Source organism: Alligator mississippiensis, chromosome 2, assembly GCF_030867095.1.
Source record: "Alligator mississippiensis isolate rAllMis1 chromosome 2, rAllMis1, whole genome shotgun sequence".
Lineage (NCBI taxonomy): Eukaryota > Metazoa > Chordata > Crocodylia > Alligatoridae > Alligator > Alligator mississippiensis.
Genome location: NC_081825.1, coordinates 38,989,303 through 39,007,530, shown reverse-complemented (window position 1 = coordinate 39,007,530; position 18,228 = coordinate 38,989,303). Strand labels below are relative to the sequence as shown.

The window sequence follows — 18,228 nt, the reverse complement described above, 5'->3', positions numbered from 1 at the left end:
GTTTGGCTGGCTAATTGCATAGAAGTAACAGTTGGAGACATTTGACAAAGTGCGTCTTAAATGGATTGAGAGCTGGCCAACTGACAGATCCCAAAATAGTTGCCAGAGGAATCATCAAAGGGGAAGTCTGATTCCACAATGATCTCTATTAGGCATGGTACTTTTCATATTTTTATTAATGATCTGGAATTAAATGTGAAATTATTGCTGATTTAAAAATGTGCAGGGGACTTGGGTTCTTCTGTGTGGTTGCTTATAATTTGTTTATGTGGATTGTTTGGCTTGGGCCTTTTCATATAAATGTACATATTTGTATCAGATATTTTAGGAAAAAGAACTTGGACCATATGTTTAGAATAGACTACTGTATCCTGAAAAATGGTGACTGAAAAAATTGGGGTCGGGGTGGGGGAAGAAACTCGGCACGAGCTCCCATTGCTTTTGCTATGGCAAAAGGGGCTGATTTTTGGGGGTGTATAAGAAAAGGAGTAAGGAGGTGACTTGTTGGGGGCTTGATTTTGAAAAAACTGATGGGGGTGGGGGGTCACATGACCACTCAAGCAGATGGCTGCCTGAAGCTAGATCTTCCTTGGAGAGATGGCACAATCCACAAACATTGCCAATTTCCTGACCCTTTTAACTCCCAAAAGCATTCCCCCTGTTCATAGAATGCATACCCCACATAAGGGAACCAGTTGGAAAAGCTGCTTCCCCAGAAGAAACTGAAAGACCCTCATTCTGATTGGCTCATAGGTCTACAGAATTGAAGATGGCTGCTGCAGGGGGAAACGGAACAGGTAGAGCAAAGGAAGATACAGAATAGCCTCTTCAACTAGAGAAGGCTTTCAGTTAATCTCAGAAATCAGAACTTTTAAATTGTCTATGGAGTTTGATAAAATAGAAGCAGAGTTGAAAGTAATTGGGGACAGGGTCACAGACCCGGAGATAAAGATAGATAAAACCTGTAATCAGCAGTAAATCTTTAAAATACAATGAATACGATTTTAAAAGAAAGTTTGCAGAGAAGTTGGGAATAATAGAAAACTTGAGAGAGAAGAAATAAGAATAAGAGGGCTCCCAGAACATGTGGAAAAGGGAAATCCAGCAGAACGTTTAAAGCAGATATTCTATTCCTTCCTACAGATGAAAATAAAGGCATCAGTTTTTGTAGATCTTGTGCACAGAGGTCAATACATGATCCCCAATTGAAATAAATTGGGAGACATGGTAGTGCATTCCTTCTGTTTTAAACAAAAACAGCACATTCTGAAGATTAGAGAGACTTTTGATTGTATGTTGGGATCATATAACAAGTGTTTCAAGACTTGTTACAGTCAACATTAAGAAGGAAGGAACTGAATGAAATTATAGCATTCCTCAGAGAAATAAAAGATACCGATTTGGGTTTTCCTTTTACAGTTAACACATGAAAAACAGCAGTAAGTTACAAAGCAGAAAAAAGGTCTTAAAATTTTTGAGAACTAAATTTTTCCAAGGATGACATCATGGGGGGAGGGGGGGGGGAGGGCCTGCTATAGACCACCAGACCAAGAGGAAATATGGTGGATGAGACTTTCTTCAAACAGCTAGCAGGAGTTTCCTGATCACAGTCTCAACTTCTCAGTCACCCTGACATTTGCTGGGAGGGCAGTACAGCAGTGCACAGGCAATCCAGGAAGTTTTTGGAGAGTGTTGGGAACAACTTCGTGGTGCAAGTGGTTTAGTCGCCTTCCAGGGGTCATGTTTTTGATCTGCTGCTCACAACCAGGGAAGACTGGGCAGGGAATGTACTAGTATATGGCAACTTAGGTAGCAGCGGCCGTGGGATGTTTGAGTTCAGGATCCTGAGGAAAAGAAGGATGGAGAGCAGCAGAGTAAGGCCCTTGGACTTCAGAAAAGCAGACTTTGACTCGCTCAAGGAACTCCTAGGCAGGATCCCCTGGAAAGCCAAACTGAGGAGGAGAGGAGTCCAGGAATGCTGGCTATACTTGAAAGAAGCCTTACTGAGAGTGCAGGAACAAACCATCCCGATGTGCAGGAAGACTAGCAGAAGACCAGCTTGGTTTTAGCAGAGAACTCTTTAATAAGCTAAATCACAAAAAGGAAGCTTATAAGAAGTGGAAACTTGGACAAACAACTAGGGAGGAGTATAAATGTATTGCTTGGGCATGCGGGGATGAAGTCAGGAAAGCTCATTTGGAGTTGCAGGTAGCAAGGGATGTAAAGGGGAACAAGAAGGGTTTCTACAAGTATGTCAATAGCAAGAGGAAGATCGGGGAAAGTGTGGGCCCCTTACTGAATTGGGGAGGCAACCTTGTGACAGGATGCAGAAAAGGCTGAAGTGCTCGAATTTTGTTTCTTTTTTCACCCAGTCTTCACAGGCAAAATCAGCTTCTCAGCTACTGCAGTAGGCAGCACAGTTTGGGGAGCAGGTGAGCAGCCAACTGGGCAAAAGAACAGGTTGGGGACTGTTTAGAAAAGCTGAGCATATACGAGTCCATGGGGCTGGATGGGATGCATCGAGGGTGACAAGGAAGTTGGCTGATGTGATTGCAGAGCCACTGGCCATCATCTTTTTAAAACTCACAGCGATTGGGGGAGATCCTGGATGATTGGAAAAGGGCAAACAGTGCCCATCTTCAAGAAAGGGAAAAAGGAGGATCCATGGAACTACAGATCAGTCAGCCTCTGCTAAGTCACTGAAAAAATTGTTGAGCAGATCCTTAAGTAATCCATTTCTAAGCACTTGGAGGAGAAGGTGATTAGGAACAGTCAGCATGGATTTAACAAAGGCAAGTAAAGCCTGACCAACCTGATTACCTTCTATGATTAGGTGACTAGTCTCCCTGCAGCCACAGAACCAGTGGCTGTGATGCACCTTGATTTTTTAGCAAGGTTTTTGATACAATCTTCCACAACGTTCTTGCAGACAAGCTAAGGAAGCATGGGGTGGATGAATGTACTGTAAGGTGGATAGAAAACTGGCTGATGCATCAGGCCCAGAGGATAGTAATCAGTGGCTTGATGTCTGCTTAGCAGCCAGTATGACTACCCCAGGGATGGCTCTTGGGGCTGGTTTTGTTCAATAGCTTCAGCAGCGACTTGGAAGATGGGATGGAGTGCACTCTCACAAGCTTGCAGATGACACCAAGTTGTAGGGCGTAGTAGATATGCTGGATGGTAGGGCTAGGACTCGGGGTAACCTAGATAAATTGGAGGATTGGGCCAAAAGGAATCTTATCAAGGACAAATGCAGAGTCCTGCACATAGTGGTGCAAGGGATTCTTCCATTCTATAATTTGGAGGACTGACTGGCTGAGCAGCAGCTCTGCCAAAAAGGAACGGTGGGTTACAGTGGACAATAAGCTGAATATGAGCCAACAGTGCCCTTGTTGCTAAGAAGGACTTTATTGGTAGGAGTGTTGCCAGCAGGTCAAGCGAAGTGATTGTTTCCCTATATACAGTATGGGTGAGCCCACATCTGGAGTACTGTTTTCAGTTTTGGGCCCCCCGCTATAGAAAAGATGTGGACAAATTTAGAGAGAGTCTAGCAGAGGGCAACAAAAATGGTGAGGGAACTGGGGCCTATGACCAATGAGGAGAGGCTGAGCAAACTGGGCTTATTTAGTCTAGAAAAGAGAAGAGTGGGTAGGGATTTAATAGCAGCCTTCAACTACCTGAATGGTGGTCCAAAAGAGGGTAGAGCTAGATTGTTCTCAGTGGTGGCAGAGGATGGAACAAGGAGCAACAATCTCATGTTGCAGCAAGGGAAATTTAGGTTAAATATTAAAAGGAATTCTCTCAGTAGGAGGGTGGTAAAGCACTGAAACAGGTTACCCAGAGCAGTTGTGGAATCTCCATCCTTGGAGGTTTTTAAGACCCGGCTAGACAAAGTCTTGGCTGGGCTGATCCAGTTGGGGATGATCCTGCTTTGAGTAGGAAGTTGGACTAGATGACCTCCTGGGGTCCTTTCCTACCCTAATTTTCTATGATTCCATAAACTTAATGGAAATCACCCTAGAATCTCAGTGAGACTGACAATGGGAAGCAGCAGCATAGTACTAAGTGGCAATTTCTTAAGACCAAGAGAAAGATATCAAAATACAAGGACAAGGAAAATGAGTGATGTTACAAATGTAGGGGTATTCAAGAAGATTTGAGTGGGAAATGGGAAAGGTCTGAAATATAGCTCTGCACAACTCCCTCCAGAAAACAGTATTTAAGAAAATTTAAAGTAGTGTCATGACTCCCCTAGGGTGGGAATTGGAAGCTTTCCTGGAAGGAATTTGCTACTTAGTTATGGAGAGATTAAATATTTCCATCTGAGGGTTAAGGTAAAACTCCACGTTTTAATAAAGGGTACAAAAATAAAGACTGTTTGGGAATCCGTATGGGAGAGATATTGGACCAGATAAATAATATGAGGGGGGAAGCAGGGTCTTTAGTAAGTAAAGGTAATTTTAGGGTGCAAATGTATAAAGAATATACAGCAGTGCTGTTTTAATGTATTAAGTAGGCCAAACTTAATCTAGATATGCTTTACTCCTTTGCCTTCACGTCTTCATGAGAAAATGTTCTAGCCAATAAACAAGCATCTCTAGCCAGATTGTTTGAATTTTAACATATGTAAACATTATGTTGATAATGTAGATAATAACTTTATACAAATGTTGTATAACATTTTCTTTGTATATATGTAATAACTAGAGCTGTCAATTAATTGCAGTTAATGCACATGATTAATGCGTTAATCGTTTCTTGCATTTGTCTTTTTAATGCGTTCATTGTGCACGTGGTTTTGGAGCCTGCTCTGGGGTTCCACTCTGCTGCCTCTGGGCAGGACAGTGGTGTCAGCACAGAGGAATGCAGCGCAGCCCCGGCACAGGCTCCAGGTGCCTGCAGCAGGAGGGGAGGTGCACGCACAGGCACACACAAGCAGCTGCAGCCTGCATGTAGTCAGGAACACAGCCCGGCTGTGTGTAGAGCAGTGCTGTATGGATAAGTTGGTAGGGGGAGAGGGAAGGCGGTGGGGTGCAGATAGAGGCCTCCACAGTGAGAGAGAGTAGGGCAGGGGGAAGGGCAGGTTCTGGGGTGAACAGGGCCGGGGCAGATCGTCCATGGGTGTGTGGGGTGGGAGGCATGGGGTGCATGTGCCTTCTGGATTTGTGTGGGGTGGAGGCGGGCTGCCTGCTGTGGTCTAGGACTCTGTGCCCTGCTGCCTTTACCCCAGGAACTGTGGCACCATATTGTGCCTCCTGCGTATCCCCCATGCACCCAGGGGTGCTTGCAGTGGTGGAGAGCTGTGTCCTAGCCCCCCCCCCCACACACACACACACCCGTGGACGAGCTGCTTGCGGCTCCATCCCACAATCTGCCCCAGCCTTGGGGCCCCGTTCACCCTAGAGCCTGCCCCACCCCCTGCCCTACTCTCTTCCTCACTGTGGGGTCTCGATCTGCCCCTTCCCTCTTCCTCTGCCCTTACCCACACAGCACTGTCTCTGTCCCTCACTCCCAAGCCATGTGCTCCCCCCCGCCTCCAAACCCCACACAACTTCACATTCCCCCCCCCATGTGTACAACCCACACTTGCCCTTCCCAAACATATAATGTATCTGCAGAACTTTGAGATTTTCTGCTCATAATTTTGAGCTGTTAACTGTTTGATTAAAGTCACAATTATTTGCAACTAATTTTTTAAATCATGCAACTAATCAGTCACATTTTTAATCATTTGACAGCCCTTGTAATAACCCCAACTTCATGTTGTTCCTGTGTATTTTTCCAGTGTTGGACTTTCATTTTTATATTTACCTGAAAAAAGAAGAAATTGATTTTGGAAAAAATTGGAGAGGGTGCAAAGAAGGTGTAGGAGAAAAAAAGTGAAGGACTGGAGGAAATAGCTTGTATAGTGACACTCTTCAGAAAGACAGATTGAGTTTTTCATCAGAATGAAGGTTGAGAGGTGGCTAGACCACAGTGCAAAAATACTTTCATTGGGAGAAAACAAGGGCTTTTCAGTCTAGCACAAAAGGTGTAATGTGTCATTGGAAGCTGAAGGCAGACAAACTGAAATGGGAAATAAGGCATGATTTTTCTATGGTAAAGATGGCTAATCACTGGAACAAATTGCAAAGGGAAGTATTGGAATCTACATCTTTTACTGTCTTCCAAACTGAGCTCCCTTTCTGGAAGATGCCTATTCACCAGAAAAGTTGTTCAGCTTAACGTAGGGGTAACTGGATGAAATATAATTAATCTCTTATACGCAAGATGTCAGACTGGGTGATCTAATTGTCCCTTCTGGCCTTAAAAATAGGTACAGATTCATTGCACGTTTCTCAGTAGAAGCGGCCCTTTAAAGGGGTACTAAAGGAGGATAATGTGGTGACCTGGAAGACCAACTTGGCCAATCTGCATTTAATGCAGAAGGTGATTCTTGGGAAGAATAATCATAAATGCAAAAAAAGTGACACCTGGCTGGATGGCAGCACTGCAGAGCAGGATCTGGAAGTCCTGGTAGATTGCAGACTCGCCATACCTCTGTAGTATGATGCAGTCGTGCAAAAGGTACACATGGCTTTAGGATGCATCGATTGGGTGCAAGACGTGGGTGGTGCTAGTCATTTTACCTGGCATTATTTAGGCCTCATCCAGAGTACTGTGCAGTTTTCAGTTGTACATTTTAAAAAGGATATGGAGAAGTTGGAGATGGTCTAGAGCAGGGGGTAGGCACTGTTTTTTGGCCGGAGTGCTGAAAAACACCACAGTGCCCTGACTCTGGGTAGTTGCTGCCAGCCAGGAGCCCGGGCTGCTCCCAGCAGACAGTTGGGACACTGCAAGCCCTGCTCGGAGCAGCCCGGCCTCTGTCGCTGGCAGCAGCTACCCAGAGCCGGAGCTGGCCGTGGCGTGCCGAGCAAAATGGCTTTGAGTGCCGTGCTTGGCATGCATGCTGGGGGTTGCCGACCCCTGGTCTAGAGGTAGGTGACAAAGGGTTTGGAAGGCAAGTTGGACAAGGAAAGGCTGAAGAAGCTTGGCAGGTTCAACTTGTGGAAAAGGTGCTTAAGAGGGGACATGATAGTAGTCTTCAAATACCTGTCATAAAGAGCTTGAAGTTCCAATGAAGTAGGTTTAGATTGGATATCAGGAAAACCTTAAGTGTTACAACAGTGAGGCAGCAAAATGTACTGCATAGGTGAGTTGTTGGTTCCTCATCGCTGGAAGCATTAAAGTAGTTGGACAGACATTGGTCAGGGTTGATTAGGCGTAGTTATGCTTATGTTCCACTATTTTGCATTCTTCTGCACTTGCTGTGTGCTTGTAGCATGGGAATGGGAGGGACTTCCTCTGCTCCCCAGCCCCCTTCCAGGTGTCAGAGTGGTTTGTTTGTTTTTTTTAAGTCTTCTTCAGAGGCTGGATTTTGACTGGGGCGTGCTAGTGCTCCTTTGGGGACTTAAACCCAGAGGTTCCTGGCTAGAGGGTCTTGCTCCTCTGCTCAGGATTAGACCAATTGTCACATTTGGGGTCAGGTAGGAATTTTATCCCATGGTCAGATTGTTATGGGTTGGGGGGGATGGAGGAGGGGGTGGTGCAGATTGTTATGGGCTGGGGGTTGCCATCTTGTAGCAAGAGTCATGGCCCTCTTTCTGGCATTTCTTGAATGTATATTAACCTTTGCAGTAGCAGGATGCTTATAACTGTTTGAGTACTAAAGGAAAATGTCAGCATAATATTCTTCTCGTAGGCTTTTGTGAGGATGCTTACATAAAACATCTCGGGGCAGGGAATGGGTCAATGAAAAGTCCCTGAATACCATATTGACTCAAATACAGGGTGAGATTTTTTTCCCTCCTTTAAGGTGGGGATGTGGCAAAGCCCCTCATCTTGCGAACAAGTACAAGGGATAGAAACAGCTGCTGTGGCTCTGACATTGGCCCTAACAAAGCACAGGAGGACAACTGCAGGTGGAGGGGCAGGCACCTTGGGGTGGGGGGGGCAGGTCAGGCAATGGGTGACAGGTGGCAAGGGGCAGGCTACTTGACTCCCCTATAGCCTACCCCACTGCTGTTGTGGTGGGGGAGATTTAAAAAGAACCCTCCAATAAATAGATTCTGTACATGGAAAATTATAACATATTTTATAACTTTTCCATGTATAGAATCCAGTTATTGGAGGGGAGGGTTCTTAAATTCAGAGTCTTCTTGGATTTGGATAAAATCAGTAGTAGTTTAGCTCTGATGCAGCAAACTCCCCAGGGTACTGGCACTGGCCCTGTGCTCTTACCCACTGCTACTTCCCTGCCACTGACCCTTCTGCTACTACTTCCCTACTTTTCCTCCTGTGTGACCACCCATCACTGCTGCTGCTGCTCCTCCCCGCTTGCCCACTGCTGCTTCCTTTTCTCCCCTCCCTCCATACTTCACCATGCAGTCCCAGGCATGCAGCCATGATCTCTGTGGTGCTGGCCAAGGCAGGCTGGCTCTAGCAGAAACTGGGTCCAGCTGCATGGCTGGGACCACATAGTGCAGCATGGAACCAGCTAGGCTCAGCCTGGCCCCCTCAGAGTGGGGTGATTCCCAGCGATTTCCACCCCCCCCCCCTTCTTATCTGAAACTCCCTTGGACAGAGGGTGGGCAGGGGAACATCAGGATGGGCACCAGGCCAGAAGCCTCTGCTAGGCTAAGCTTCTGGTTGGGGCTGGGTGTGGGGCGGATTCAGATGGGCCTTGCTGCTGCCACCGGGCCCTGGCACCAGCGGGTCCTGCTGCTGGTGCCTTGTCACCTTTGACAGGCAGCCACTGGCAGGTAATAGAGGGGCCCTCTAGAATGGCCTGGCAGGCCATATTTTGCCCACCCTTGTTCTGTGTGCTCTGAAGTGTGTTGTCTCAAATTTCAAGTGTGTCTTGAAAGTTGCTCTGTGGGGCTTCTGGGTATGTGATCATTTAAGTAAGGGGGTTCAAGTAATACTCAAATATTTACAAAATTACTTAGTTCTTTTAAGGCAGACAAGGTTCTTTGGGTGAATCTGATATCTTTTATTAGACCAACTTAAATAGTTGGAAAGAAAATTTCAATTATTTAAAACTACAACCTACTTTTAAACCTAATTTTTTTAATTAGGTTTTAAAATTTATTTTAAAAAAAGTCCAACTAAAAAAAACTACAGCCTACACCCTTAGTTCTTTTAATACATTTTGCACACGGTTGTGGCCCAAACTATGGCGCTAATCCTTCCCAAACTAATCTTGCCGGTTCATATGGTCATTGCCCTTTTGAGGAAACAGAATTTCTTAAGCTGTTGAGGGGCAGAGGTGTGGGAAGAAACTCCAGATTGGTGAAGCCAGATTGAAGTATGTGTGCAAGTAGCCTAGAGTTCTCGTGACCTTCTGGCTTGGGGTCTATTTCAATAACTAGATGGCTACCAAACCTGAGCAACAGCCTTATCTGTGACAACTTTCAAAGGAAGTTGAGTGCATTCTCTGCCTGCAGTCCTTAGGGAGTTTACCCTGGTAAGGAGGGAATTAATTTGTTATCTATAACACATTAATGAATAACTGGTTCCTACTGCTTGAAGAACAACTGCATATTAAATGCTAATTTCCCATGACAGATCTATCTATTGCAGCTTTGCTCAAACCCCAGCTTTGGAGCGATGTGCAGTTCCCATGCAGTTCTAAATGGGGCTCCTGAAGAAAGAATAGTAGTTAAATGAAAGGCACTTTTTTTCTGTTTTGTTTTTTCTGTTCATAGATTCATAGATTGTAAGTGGCTAGAAGGGACCTTACAAGATCATCAGGTCCAGCCCCCCCCACACTAAGCAGGGAAGACGGTTCTCCTCTTGAAGACTCTCTTGTTGAAGATTCTCCTCTTGAAGTTCAGTCTCCTCTTGAAGACTTCCGGGGTAGGTGATTGCACCACCCCTGGAGGGAGTTTATTCCACAGTCTGGACACCCGACTGTGAAGAAGCTTTTCTTAGTGGTAAGCCTGAAGTGGTCTTCCAGGAGTTTGTGGCCATTACTCCTTGTTTTCCCCAAGGGTGCTTTGGTGAACAGTTGTTCGCTGAGCCCTTGATGTATTCTCCTGATTTAGCGGTAAGCTGCTACCAAGTCTCTTTTCAGCCTTCTCTTTTTTTTTAGGCTGAAGAGACCCAAGTCCCTCAGCCTTTCCTCGTATGGCTTGCCTTGCAAGTCTCTGATCATATGGGTGGCTCGTCTCTGAACTCTCAGGCTTTTCAACGTCTTTTATTGAAGTGTGGCGCCCAGAACTGGACGCAGTACTCCAGCTGTGGTCTTACCAGTGCTGAGTAAAGCAGAAGAATCGTTTCCTTGGTTTTCTTGGTAGATGCATCAGTTGATGCATGCCAGTGTTGTTTGCCCTCCTGGCTAAAGCATCACACTGATGGCTCATGTTCATACTATGATCTGTTATTACCCCTAGTTCCCTTTCAGTCCTGGTACTGGTCGGTTTGGCACCACCGAGCGTGTAAGTATGTTGGGGATTGTTTGTCCCTAGGTGGAGCTCTTTACACTTCTCAATGTTGAACTTCATCTGGTTCCAATCTGCCCAACTTGCTAGTTAGGCTGCAGATACAGGTGGACCTAGACAATCTTCAAATGTGACCACGCTCCCCAATAACTTGGTGTTGTCCATGAACTTGGCCATTGAGCTCTTCACCCCCACATCCAAATAATTGATAAAGATGTTGAAAAGCACCGGACCAAGCATGGACCTCCGGGGGACACCACTGGCCACTTCTTGCCAGGATGACACAGATCTGTTCATTAGAACTCTCTGGGTCCTACCCCACAGCCAGCTTCGTACCCGCCTGTCAATCAGTTAAGCCTGCAGTTCTCCAATTTTCCTGTGAAACATCATGGGATACCAGATCAAAGACCTTTTGGAAATCTAGGTACAGTGTCAACCTCCTCTCTCTTATCCAGGTGGTGAGTTACCTGGTAATAGAAGGCGATGAGATTGCCCGCAATGAAGACGTGCTGGCTGTCGTTCAGAATCATACCTTCTGCAAGCTTATCATACATGGACACCTTGATAAATTTTTCCAGGATTTTCCCTGGGATAGAAGTTAGGCTAATTGGCCTATAGTTGCCTGGGTCCTCTCCTCCCATTCTTGAAGATGGGCACAACATTGACCCTCTTCCAGTCTTCAGGGACCTCCCCTGAATGCCATGTTTTGGAAGAATTTCGCCAGATCATGCACAAGCTCAACGTCAACAGTAGGAAGGCCATCATTCCCACCATGCCCATTCGGAATCGTATCTAGTATGATTTTCCCCTTAGTCTGGTGAACTACTGAAGCAAAATAATCATTTCAGGAGTTCAGTTTTTTCCTGAATTTTGGTAACCAGCTGTCTTGAGCTGTTAAGCAGTGGTCCCACATGTCCATTTGTTTTCCTCCTGTTCCCTACATACCTGAAAAAGTACTTCTTATTGTCCTTGATTTCTGTTGGTAGTTTAAATTCAGTCACTGCCTTAGCCTTTCTAATCTGCACCCTACAAGTGTGGGCCGTTGTTGTATAGTCCTCTTTGGGGACTGTCCCAAGCTTCCATTGTTTTTATGCCTTTTTTTTTTCCCAAGAAGATCATGGTATCCCTATTAAGCCAAGAGGGCTTGCCAGCTCTTCTGCTACCTTTCCTTTGCATGGGAATAGACTTTGTTTGTGCTTTGAGGATCATGTCCTTGAGGAATGACCACTCTTCATGCACTCCTTTCACCTTCGGTCCCTGGTCCCACAGCGCTTCCCCTTTTGTTGCCCTGAGCCTATTGAAATTCGCTTTTTTTTTTTTTTAAGTCCAAAACTTTGAACCTGCTAGCTGATTTGCCTGCCTTGTGACTGGCAGTGAACGTGATGGCTTCGTGGTCTCTGTTGCCCAGGCTACTCTCTATGTTTAAGTTGCGCACCAGATAGTTTCCTTTGGCCGAGACCAAGTCTAGGAGAGCATTACTTCTGGTCGGCGCGTGCACTTCCTGAGTCAGGTAGAGCTGTTTGATACACGTCAAGAAGCAATCCGACTGACCTGACTTAGCCTAGTGTTCCTCCCAAGAGATGTCTGGGTAATTGAAGTTGCCCATGATGACCACGTCCTGTGCGTGTGTGGCTTGAGAGAACTCCAGATCAAGCTCCTCCCCCTGGTTTGGTGGTCTGTAGTATACACCTACAGTTAGGTCTCTCTCACCGAAGCTCCTTTGCCCCCGTAGTTTGACTCGGAGGGTTTTGAGCCACTTTTCTTTGGAGCCAATGTCGGCCTTCAAGGAGGTGTACTGTTTCCTCACATAGAGAGCTACATCTCTACATTCCTTCCCTACTCGGTTCTTTCTGTACAGGGTGTAGCTCTCTATGGCTGTTTTGAACATTCTGCAGTTCTTGCTTATTTTTTGTAAGCCATTTAACAACAAACAGTCGAGCTGAAGTATTGTGTCTGTATCACTGACTTGTCTGTAGATGCAGCTCTTGGGTGGTTACAAGGACCAGGAATGTGGCCAGCCTGGTCCAAGATGCCCTTTACCTCCCTCCCCGCTTTCCCCTCTCTTGATCTGCCTACACTGTTTACTACTGGTACCTGATTTCATTTTTAAAAATGTGTCTTGATGTTGTTTCTAAATAGAATAAAGGTAAATTATTTGTATAAGCATTTAGATTGAGATGGATACAAAGTATTTAGTTGTACATGGAGAACCACCCCAAATGATCATGCTGTCGCAAAAAAAAATTCTTAAATTTTAAAATCTTGCTCACTTACTATTTTTACAGACTAAGCTGTGGTAGCTCAGTAGAACTTGGATGATTAGGTAGAAGGCAGGGTAAACTTGGACCTTCTAGACCAGGACTGTTAAACTTCTTGGCAGTTGGGGACTGTTTGCTGTGTAAGCTTCAGACTGTGTTACTACATGCTGCTTGGGCCACTTGTTTGAGTATTTTGATGGAAATTTGATTTACATGTAGCCAAGTTATGATACAAGTCTGTGAAAGTTGCTTTCAACATGCACAATGAACTTTCAGATGCACCACAGATAATCCTGTTGATGGGTTCTGTGAAAATAAAGTATACTGCTTGTTTATGGGTACATGCATACATTTTAAGGATTTCCTGGAACATTAGGATGAAGTGGAATCCTTGCATCCTTCACTGCTTTGTTCAGTGTGTACTCTTGGGAGATTTTGTTGATCACAAGCTATTTTTCAAATCATACTCTGACTTTATCTAGTCTTGTAAGAGACCCTTGACATCCTAATTCTAAATAATGATTACTCACTGCAGCAAGGGGTCCACAGAAGGTTAATTTCATCTTGTCTTGCTTATGTACATATAATCATTTTAGGAGTTTGTCTTGCAGACCCAGAGTAATAAAGTTTAGGTGCCAGTTTCTGAAATTGTGAAAAGACGGAAAAAGTTTTGGAATGTTCCCACATGGGGGGTACAGGATTGTATATTCAACATGTATACCATGCTTTCCAGATAGTTATGGGCTCAGGAGCCCATTTTCTGAATGTTTAGTTTTGAATTCTTAATGCTTTTTTGGTGGTTGTTGATATTTGTGGTGTTTTGTTCATATGCATGAGAATAACATTTCAGAAAGGCACTTTGTTTTCCATCAGAAGTCACTTCTGCTTAGAGGTTTTAAAAGTTTAAATTTGCTGCTGGGAGAGGTAGGAATTTGGTTAAAGTAGCTGTAGATAAAACTAAAATAGTGTTTGTTGGCAGAGGGCAGCATTTAGAGAAATAGTGTGCCCTCTGAAGGTAGTGAAGCTCGACTATTTTATCACAGTGGTGTGTAACCCCGAGGTCTCTTTTTGTATTCATTATTCTTGTTTGGCTGTTGGCAGGAATTACATTTAATGCTCCATAAAATGGCAAACCATCCACAAAGATGTCCCACATATAATGTAGAACATTTTTGTGGTAGGTTTGTATGGTGCCTTAAACAGAATGTGTTGCATAAGGTGTTTTACAGCTGGGACTTTCCCAACCCATGCCAACAATCAGCTGATTGTCAACATCAGTTGGCCCTGGTCCTGAGCCTGGAACCATACCCAGGAGTGTCTGGGGCCAGTGTCAGCAATCCAGTGATTGTCAGTTCTGGCCTTGCACAGCCCAACTCAAATCCCCAGAATCCGGTTGGAGGCTGCTCCAAGTCTGGAACAAGACATGCTTCATTCTCAACGGAGTGTTAGGATCGAGCATGGGGCAGCCTCAGGGTCTGCGAGCAGCCCCACAGTGGTGCATTTGGGATATGAGGAATTTTATGCCCCATCCTAAATGCACATCATGGCAGGACCGTGTTTGGGCTGGGACATAAATCATATATCAAATCCCAGTGGCACCATTACTATAACATCTGCCAGGGGCCTTATACTGGCAGCAGTCATTCTTGGTGCATTGCATTCTTTTTCCTAACTGCCATGTGAGCAGTCCACTGGGAAGTGATAGCTATGGTCTTACATGTATGCATTTTTCATCTCCAGGCTGGACTCTTTTAATGAATTAGGGCTACTTCTGTACCAGCTGGAGTGTCTGAATATAATTTTAGAGCTCACTCTCTGAGAAGATACCTGGGGGCTATAAACACAACACCAGGTCTGCACTGGTTTTCTGTTTGAGGCTCACTGACAGACTGTTCTATGCTCAAGCTTAAATATCCAGTTAGCCCTGAGATTCCAGCAATTGATATGAAGCTTTCTGCACTCTGAGCAGCTGCAGGGCTTTCTCACCACAGCCTCTGGCATCTCTTCTGATGGAATGCCGGTAGTTAGTATGGTGGTGTTCAGGGTGTGCTGCAGAGTACACACTTTGTACTTCTAACACATACAAAGCAGTATATTCACAAATCCAACAGTCAGACATTAAATATTTGTAATGGAAGTGTCCAACCATCAAATTCTGTAGATTTTTTTTGTGGTAAACATGCATGCAAGTTTAGAGGAATGCGGGGGACTAAGTGGCTTCAGGTTCTTCAGTATATCCTATTTCTAACATTTAGAGCAAGGGAAAGCAGCCTACGTTGTGTGGAACCATCGGATCCAGTTCGTTCAGCTGGTCTTTGGTGGTGGGGGGCTTTGTCTATGCCACATCACACTGCTGGGCAGTGGGGAGCTTCACCCATTCTGCACTGCAGCCAGGCAGCAAGGAGAAGCAGGCGACCAAGTCTTAGCACCAGTCTGTCTTGGGTTCATGCTGGACCGTTCTGGCCTGTCTCTGGAAAATAATTGCCAACTGCTGATGTAGGCTTTGAATTTATTCTTTTATGAATATACCAATAGGGGCATTCCAGTCCAGATTCTTCAAGGCATTTAAAGGAACTAAATACTTGATTTGTTTGTAAAGTTTACCTTTGTGGGGAAAGGTTAAGAAAAAAAAAATCATCGTAAGTTCTTGGTGCCCTTGAATTTATAACATTTCTGAAGCTACGGTCTGTGTTACCAAATGGTACTTTGTCAAAGCAAAGCAGGCAAGCCAGCAAAGTCTGTGGTTTGCTGGGTCTACATTGGCATTACCCAGACTGTAAAATAATCGGTCCATGTTTGAGTCATAACTATTGAGCCACTGTTGACCAGTATTGTGCTAAAAACACTTTAGTGCAGAGTATCTATGATAAGTTTCATCTAAAGCTATAACTGCAATATGTTTATTTTTCTTTATCCTGATGAATAATTTTCACCTGCTTACCTTTTTAGTTTAAAGGATATTTTTTTCAAAGATTATAGTTGAGAGGAATTTATGCATTTACCCAAATATAAGACAACCCTGAATTTAAGGCAGCAACTCCTCAATAATTAGTTTCTGTGCATGGAAAACTTATAAATGTATTATTATTTTCTATGTATAGAATCTAATTATTGGAGGATCATCTTAAATTCTTCCCCCTACTGCCTGCAGATGATAGGGGGGCAGGAACAGAGTAATGGGGCAGGCAGCGATGGGTTGTTTGCGGATAGTTAATAGTACCATTTTCAGTAAAGCCAGTAGGGGGCATTGTAGTTTCTAGTCTGAGAATTTTAGCATATTAGCCACTGGCTTAAAATTTTGCTGTGGTACTTTTCTGTTAATCAATCATTCCTATAACTAGAGGTCACTTATTTTACATGCAGCTCATTTCTGGAATGAAACCGAGTTGTAAGTGAATGGATAGGGTTAAATATTTTCAGTAGCTCATTTTGATACAATCTGTGGTGTCAGATTATGTGGGTAATCTTATGATAGAAATCCACAAAATACATCCTAGTCTTTATTTGGAATAGTTTATTGATGCATTTTTTTTCTTAAGTTCGGGGGGATTTTAGAAAAATGCAGGATGGAGTTAAGTCTGGTTCTTGAGCATCCATGTTTATACTGTAAAGGTGTTTGTTCTCATTAGGTACAATGAAGCAAATCTTCCATATAATTGCATTAGTGATACGTGACATTAAAGCTTAATTGGGTTATTTAAAATATCTTGCACATCAATTTCCTTTAGATTGTGAAAATTGAAAAGGTCATGAGTGCATTTTAATATTCCTGGGTGAGAGATTTCAATTTTAGTACAATTTGTAGAGAATTAATTAGAAAACATGACTAAAAGAAAAAGGGTGTTGAATGTAAATAAGGTTGTTATATGTTCATTAGAGTGTAAAAGTTACGATATCTTGGACTGTTGAGGAAACGTCACTAGAAATTCAGCAAACATCCAGGCTTGTTTTTATTTTCTGGTTGGACATAGCTTAATTGCCATGCAGAGTTCTTAAATGAACTACTTTATTTTTCATGGTTTTTTTTTTTAACCTTTGTTTTTGCCTTTGTTTTGCTTTTGTCTTATAGGAGATTGATGAAGCCTGTAAGAGAATAAAGCGTGAAATTGATGATTTGGGTCCCGAAGTTGGTGATATCAAAATCATTCCATTGTATTCCACTCTTCCACCACAGCAGCAACAAAGGATCTTTGAGCCTCCCCCTCCAAAAAAACAAAATGGAGCAATAGGAAGAAAGGTATCAATATTGGCAAAATGTTTCGTGTTTTGACAGTCTCCAAGGTGTTACAGTACTTGCAGTTGTAACTGAAATATAACGCGTTTCAGCTATTGGTCTTCAATACATTTGGATAGCTATAAGTAGAAAATTTGGTCTAAGTCTTATTTTATAGCAGTTTTGTACAATATTTCTTTGTCAAATATTTCTCAAATTAAGATCTTAGTAATGTCAAGAGTTCAAATTATATCAGTGTATGGTAGTATCCATTGACTTTGTTTACAGATGTTATTTGGAGCACTTTTTTTTAACCTGTAAAAGCTCTGAATGGTTTAAAATTAAAATTCTGAATAACAAATGCTCTCCCATGGTAGATCAAATCCATTGAAATACTGGACCCTAAGAATCCTGTTTGTTGAAATGCAGGCAGGATGACTAGTTAAGGGACTGGCCACCTTACTGGTTTTACACTTACTTGGTGAGGTGGGGAAGGATGAGTCCTGGGTGCTCTCAGTTCTGGCTTTAAGCATCCAATGCAGGCTGGACCCAACCTGCTTTGGGGACAGTGTCTGGTGGGGAGTTTGGGGTGGTACATCTGTGAAACCATAATGCAGGTGTCCTAAAGTTGAGCTTAGAGAGGACAGAAACCTCTCATGAAGCAAAAAGTTAAAAGCTTGCTTTATCTTGATTTTCAGTTAGGGGACATTGATTCTGGAATTAGCTCTCATCAGAAACCAAGTCTATTACTTTCAAAGCAAGGTCTGTTGGCTTTTTTAGATAACAAGAAAGGTGTGGGCTAAGATGAGCAAAAAGTGTACTGTCAGATTCATAGATGTTTGGGTTGGAAGGGACCCTGCCTTCAGCAGGAAAGAGTGCTGGGGTTAGACAACCCCAGCCAGGTGCATGTCTAGCCTCTTAAAGACCCCCAAGTGAGGGGAGAGCACTACCTCCCTTGCAAGCCCATTCCAGATTTTGGCAACCCTTACAGTAACAAAATTCTTCCTGATGTCTAACCTAAATCTGTTCTCTGTCAGTTTGTGGCTGTTGTTCCTAGTTACTACATGGGCCCAAGGGTTCCTATTCCTTGCTGTTCCCCTTGAATTTATAGGTGGCCACAAGAACACCTCTCAGCCTTCTCTTGCAGAGGCTGAAGAGATCCAGGACCCTCAATCTCTCCTCATGGATGGGTATAAACTGTTCAGGAAGGGAAGGCAAGCGAGAAGAGGAGGACTTGCTCTTTATGTAAAAGATTTCATAGACATTACGGCTGGAA

At 43.9% G+C, this 18,228-nt stretch overlaps 1 protein-coding gene across 1 annotated transcript in view; it reads left to right on the top strand.

Annotated features, from left to right (window-relative positions):
• Positions 1–18,228, top strand: part of DHX15 (DEAH-box helicase 15) — an 86,608-nt gene that overhangs the window by 35,550 nt on the left and 32,830 nt on the right. Inside the window, exon 6 of the mRNA XM_006260425.4 lies at positions 16,809–16,976. Within this exon, the coding sequence (XP_006260487.1) occupies positions 16,809–16,976 (168 nt within the window). The remainder of the gene's footprint in view (positions 1–16,808; positions 16,977–18,228) is intronic.